Below are 6312 nucleotides of genomic sequence, written 5' to 3' on the forward strand. Positions count from 1 at the left end.
CAAATCCACCAAAAAAGAAACGTAGAGAAACGCCGTCTTCAATAGTCTTCGAGGGGCACCAAATCGTCTTGTGCCTAGTCATGATATGTCTGAAATACTCCATACACACGATTAGTCCGCAAAAGCATTGTCATCAATCATCAAAACAACTAAGGGATAAATATGCCCTTATAGCTCACCAACTAGGATACAAGGTAAGCACAACATGTACGTCGTATGCAACCGAACACCATGTTCATGTGCCGCTTGGGCCAATGCAGGCAACCAAACAAAGTGTATTAACGTATTACCTAATGCAGGGACATTAGAAGCAGGCAACCAAATAACTTGCAGATGGCGTATTAGGACCTGTTTTTGCTCAACCAGACTGGGTTGAGAAATGTATGCGATGCAGGAACTGGCCATTCCTTGTAGTATCTGTGGAGGGGCGCAGAGAAAATGCCAAAACCAAAGCTACCGATCTCTTGTTGTATGTTGGCCTTGGATTTTTTTTTTTCACTCTGCTTTTTTTTTGAACGTTTTTCACTCTGTTTGTAGTGGCGAGAAGTCCATTTTTCAGCACCCAACTGGATAAATACCCCCCCCCCCCCCCACACACACACACACACACACACACACACAAGTCGATTTTTGTATAATTTTAACCTTGAAATCCCTGAAACCAGGTAAACCCTGAAATGCAACTTCAGGGAAGTCTGGGGCATGTGTTGGAAGCATAGGAGCAACGCATACTGGCCAGTGTATTGATTCATAAATTCAATATAGTACACAAAGCAAGTGAATTACAAGTTGTGGTTGACCATGTGTGCTTCACCATTTTTATTTTGTTAATTACATCATGGACACGTGTTATGCAGAGAAATTGGTTCCGTACTGATTCGATGCATGCTAGCCCATTGTTTGGTATCCTGCAATTTTATAACACCAGCAAAAAAAATTCAGCGGCAAAGCACGCCTTTGATTCTACTCCCTCCGTTCCTAAATATAAGTCTTTTTAGTGATATCAAATGGACAACCACGTACGGATGTATATAGACATATTTTAGAGTATAGATTCACTCATTTTGCTCCGTATGCAGTCACTTGTTGAAATCTCTAGAAAGACCTATATTTAGGAACGGAGGGAGTAGTATTGAATGATGTGTCAACTTTTTCGCAGACGTGGCAAACCAGTCTGCATAAAAAACTCAAGTTTATAAAAAAAAATCAAGCTAAATATGAAAATTTGGACATATCTTTACAAAATCAGAACAATAATGATAACTTAGGGTAAATATTGAAACATAAATAGATCTTAAGTGTTCCCTGAGACAGAGAAACTTTTCTAAGTAATGTTTCGTGAAACAAAAAAATATAGATTTTCTAAAAAAAGGTAAATAAGAAATATAAATAAAGATTACTATTTTTAGAAAGAAATCAAAACAATCTAGACAGATCGTAAGTTTTACATGAGATAGTGAGAAAAATCTCCAAAATTAATTTTGAAGTCCAGTTAAATATATAAATATTGTTAATGCTTGAAATATGGATGGCATCCATGAAAAGAAATTGGGGGAAAACTAAATGCATAAAATTCAACATGATAATGAACGAAGGCATAAGAATACAACAAGCTCAAGTCAAAAAAATTATATTTTAAGCACACATAATAAACATTTTTTAATTTGCATTGTACATTTTCTTTTTTCCCCCTAATTTTGAACAGTCATATTGTTTTTCTTCATGATGATAATTATTTTATACTTTAATTTTTTTTGGCGAAATTTTTTGTACTTTATTTATTTCTCTGTAACTGACCAGTTGCTTGTATATGTCCTAATTTCTCCTTTTTCTTGAATTATCCTTTTATGATAACTCAACCACATGTTTACCTAATTTATTCTCCTGTCAACTTTCTAACAAATTTTTAGTTTTCCATTTTCTTGGTTTGTTTTGTGCTCGGCATTATTGTCTAAGGAAGACGCCTTGAACGATAATCGATGTCATTTTCAATTCTCGAGGGTCGCATTTTTGTCCATCAGAACAGTGACGTGAAGACTTTCAGGTAAACAATTTTTATGGTTTACCAGTCCAACACGCCGAACAATTTTCTCAAGGGAAAAAGAAGTGCCATCACTAAGTGTAGGAGCTCTGATTTACCAGAGGAAGTCCCATGGCTGCGATACTAGGATCCGCGGTTGCAAGCGAGTCTGTAAGCAGAATTTTCTCGATCATATCAGGCAACTCGGGAGAGGATGGGGGTGCGGAGGACAACGCCGAGAGGCTGAAGTTCGCGGTGCTGAAGATCCACAGCGTTGTCGCCGTCTCCGAAGATTGGCGCATACTTCACCAACCATTGCTCGACTGGAAGGCGAGGCTGAAGCGCGTGGCCAAGGAAGGCGATGGCATCCTGCGCGCTCACACGAGGAGATCCGCGGAGCGCAAACGGGGCGATGGGGTTGCGAGGAAGGCTGTTCCCGTTCATAAGCGCGTCGCTCGAGCGGCGACACGCTTCTTGCCCTTCCGCCGCGGCAAGGACGACGACGGCGATCCGAGCGATGCGACGGTGCGGAGGTTCGAGAGGCTAGCGCGTGTCGCCGACGAGTTCTTCCGGTACGTCCAGCTTGGGGGCCGTCCGAAGAGCTTGACGGCGTCCATGGAAGTTCCTGCAGAGCCGCTGCTTGCAGGGAAGACGCTGGAGTTCTCCCTCCGGAGCGGCAGCCGGGACGCCCTCCTGCTGCTCCATCCGTGCAACAGGGAGATCGTTCTCTTCCTCTCCTGCGACGACAGCGCGGCGTGGGAGAGGAACGTGAAGCTCTGCGTTGTCTTCCGACTGCTCGAGCACACTGACGTCTTGGACATCGTCATGTCTTCCTTGCAGCTGCTGCCTCCCCAGTTCGGCGCCGCCTGTGCGACGGCAAGGGAGTTCGTCAGGGAGGCGCGGGCGCAGGAAACGAGCTATACCAGCGCGTCGTCCATGTCGATGCGGTGCGTCTCGTCGGCATGGAGGTGTCACCGCAACTCCACGGACGGGGGATGCGCGGCGACCGACGGTATGCCGCGGCTGCCGTGGCCGATCGTTCGAGTCGACGCCGTGTACTTCGCCATGCCGCAGAACGATTCGCCGGATGCGCCTGCGGACCAGAACAAGCTTCTGAAATTGGCATGCCATATCACTCCCCATCTTGTGCCCGAGACGTACTCCCGGCACTACCGGCAGATCGGGACGGAAACACTACAAGAGCTGTCCCCCAAGGTGGCGGACGAAGGAGCTTCCGCTTGTGGACGGACAGCTGCGTGGTGGTGTCCTCGCAGCTCAACGTATTTGTCGGCGGAACCAGAGGTTTCGGTGCCGCCGCCGACGCTGCAGCAGTTGTTCCTGGTGCAAAGCTTGAAGGGGGCAATGTAGTTCTTCTTGGCTTCTCGCAGTAGTAGCAGAAGCGATGCAAACTTTCACTTTTATTAAGCAATAAGGGGGCAATGTAGATCATGGCTAAGTGACATCTTGTAATTTCCTCACTTTCTTGTTTTCTTCTTCTTTTTGGCTTATCTCACGCCTTGGTGTCATACTCTGCTTTATGTTATAAAAAATATTCCAGGTTTTGCTAAAAAAAGGTTATATAAAACTAGCAGGGTCACAAGCACATTTGCGTGGCTAGATTTTATTATTATTTATTATTATTGCCTCTACTCTATATATATATATATATATATATATATATAGTTCCTTTAAAAGGTTGGTAATGAAGTTCTTTCCCACATTCTAGATTCTACGGACTAAGCTCATCCTCCTAGTGGAGAAGTTGATATATCTTTTTCTTTCACTTCTCCATTGACCAGGTTGTGTCCCAAGAGAGATACCCAATTTGTTTTGTGTTTGTTTCTCTTCACCACTGCACTCCCCATCCAAAATCCCTTAGAGCTTGTTTGATTAATTCACTAAAACAACTTGTTTGATTAAAAGAATGAGCCGCACATTTGCGCGCTAGATTTTCTATACATGGTTGTACGCACTATTATTTTTCTCTTGAATTATTTGCTCTCGTTGTCAATTATTATTTCATTTCACTCACCACTACAGTGTTATACAATGTTATTTTTTATTCATAATAAAATATATTATTTTAAATATAATTGTCATCAAAAATATTATTTGATTTTTCTTTAATTATATTAAATTGGTGGTGAAGCCACGCTAACTAGCCGCACTTGAAGATTATTTATCTCATTCACTTTTGTCGTCGCTTGCTTTTTTCATTCTGGCTGCATCACTGTATTTCATGTACCTAAAACTCGTTTGTTTTTGTAAGTAACACACCCATGCATCTTGATACAACTGATTCATGTTACATTGGCATTGGAACTCAATCAATACAACTTCTAATTACATTCTTACATGAAAATCAAATTGATAATCTTTCCATATTTTTGTTTCATGCCGAACTTCATATATAAATACATGAGTTCATAGCTCTGAATCATGTTATATTTAGAAATATGACTTGTAGACCCCATTGCTACATATTGTATATGATATGGTAGAAACAAATTGTTCATTTCTTTGTAACTAAATTCTTGCGTATATATTGCTTTTAGTAAATGTAAATTAAATATAATTTTATTTAAAAAATTATGTGCCATTTTATGTTTTAGGTTATGTCATATGCAAACTAACTTATTTTCATACAAAAAACTTAAATTTGCATATTTAAATTTATCAACATATTCAATAAATTTTGTCATATGCAAAACTAACTTATTTGGATACAGCATTTATCCCAAATTTTGAATTTTGTTGCTTTCACATGGGACTCGTCTGAAAATTAAAAGACATCCTTTTTTGCAATGCCATTGGTGAGAAAAAGGCTTGTATTTACTATCCACTAAACAAATAATTGTATTTATGTGGGGTTTCTCCAAAGCAGACTTGTTTTCAATATCCATCGCATAAGGATCGTGTACACTATAATTTTTTATAAAACAACATGATTTGGTTCCCTCGCAGAAAAGAAAGCATGATATAGTCTACTGTATTTGGACATGTCAATACATACACGGTCAATGCGGAACAAAATTTCAAATAAGATTACATGTACTTCTCTATGGAGTATGAAGTTGCAGTGGCCACGACAAACATCATGTATTTTTAAATTATTTTGTAACAGTTTGAAGTATTCATTTAAAGATAAGAAAATTTATGTGTAATTCGACCTTTCTGGGGGAAGTGATTTAGCTATGTCCCTTCGTTCTATGCACATACACATTTATTTTCTATTTTTCATATAATTTGAGTAGAGATGGATTTTCTATCTTCACGTGATGCACTAATGCATGATTCCGGATTGCGTTGCTGCAGAATTGGTTGCAGTATATTTCATTGGTATTTGATTGTGTGGAATATAAAATCTTAAATTAATACACATGAATAAGAACTAAAATACATACAACTTATTTCATTTGATTATGTATACTTGTAAAATATTTATTGAATGTAAGTAGAATAATAAAATGAAAAATATTTTTCCATGCATGGCTTGTGGTGGTGGGTCTTTTCTTATACATGGTTGCATGTTGAGGTGGGCCTTATTCCAGCCTGATGTGGCATCCTTGCATCTTAAGATAAATAAATTAGTAGGGATCACTCTCTTAGGTATATAAAGGATTGATGACATCACACATGCAATTTTGCTCCAACTGTTTCCTTGCTTGGCTGTCATAGTTTGCAAACCTAGTTTAGCTTACCCATGACTGTTTCAGACAGTATTTTTTATAGGAAAAACACGAGTCGAATGAAATAGACGTGTTCAATTGTTTACATCTGACGTGTTGAATAGGTTGTACGTGGAAATATTTTGTGTGTAAATCTCAGCAATCAAATGTCTAAAAGTAAATCCTCAAAAAATGTCTAAAACTAAAATAATGATCATGATAATTTAATCTATGTGGATGGCCAGATTTTTCCTTATTTTTGAATTTCAAATATAAAGCAGAATATTTATTCATCCGGCAAGATAAGAGTTATCTTTCAATTGGATGGATGTTTGTTTTTGCCTTTTAATCTTTATAACCACATTTTTTATGTTTTTCAGAAACCTCTTATTTGTTGGGTGCTCCACTATTGGTCGCCATAGGCCTTGCTGATCTGATGGAGTTGGTGCCAGGTTGGCCCATGTATAGCGTGCCTGTCCATTGCTTTTTATGCCCTTTTTTTAAAACTCAAATCGGGATTGAGTACGTGATGATGGCACATTGGCACTGTAATCTTTGTAGGTGTTCATCTGACACACTTTCTGGTTTCACTTTTCCTATTAGAACACGTACGTGACATACATC

At 39.3% G+C, this 6312-nt stretch overlaps 1 protein-coding gene across 1 annotated transcript; it reads left to right on the forward strand.

Moving 5' to 3' along the window:
* The first annotated feature begins 2071 nt into the window (after positions 1-2071).
* LOC123167028 (uncharacterized) lies at positions 2072-3598 on the forward strand. The gene has a single exon (XM_044584867.1). It carries the CDS (start codon positions 2153-2155, stop codon positions 3386-3388), a length of 1236 nt encoding a protein of 411 aa, XP_044440802.1. The 5' UTR covers positions 2072-2152; the 3' UTR covers positions 3389-3598.
* Positions 3599-6312: the final 2714 nt, after the last annotated feature.

Source organism: Triticum aestivum, chromosome 7D, assembly GCF_018294505.1.
Source record: "Triticum aestivum cultivar Chinese Spring chromosome 7D, IWGSC CS RefSeq v2.1, whole genome shotgun sequence".
Lineage (NCBI taxonomy): Eukaryota > Viridiplantae > Streptophyta > Magnoliopsida > Poales > Poaceae > Triticum > Triticum aestivum.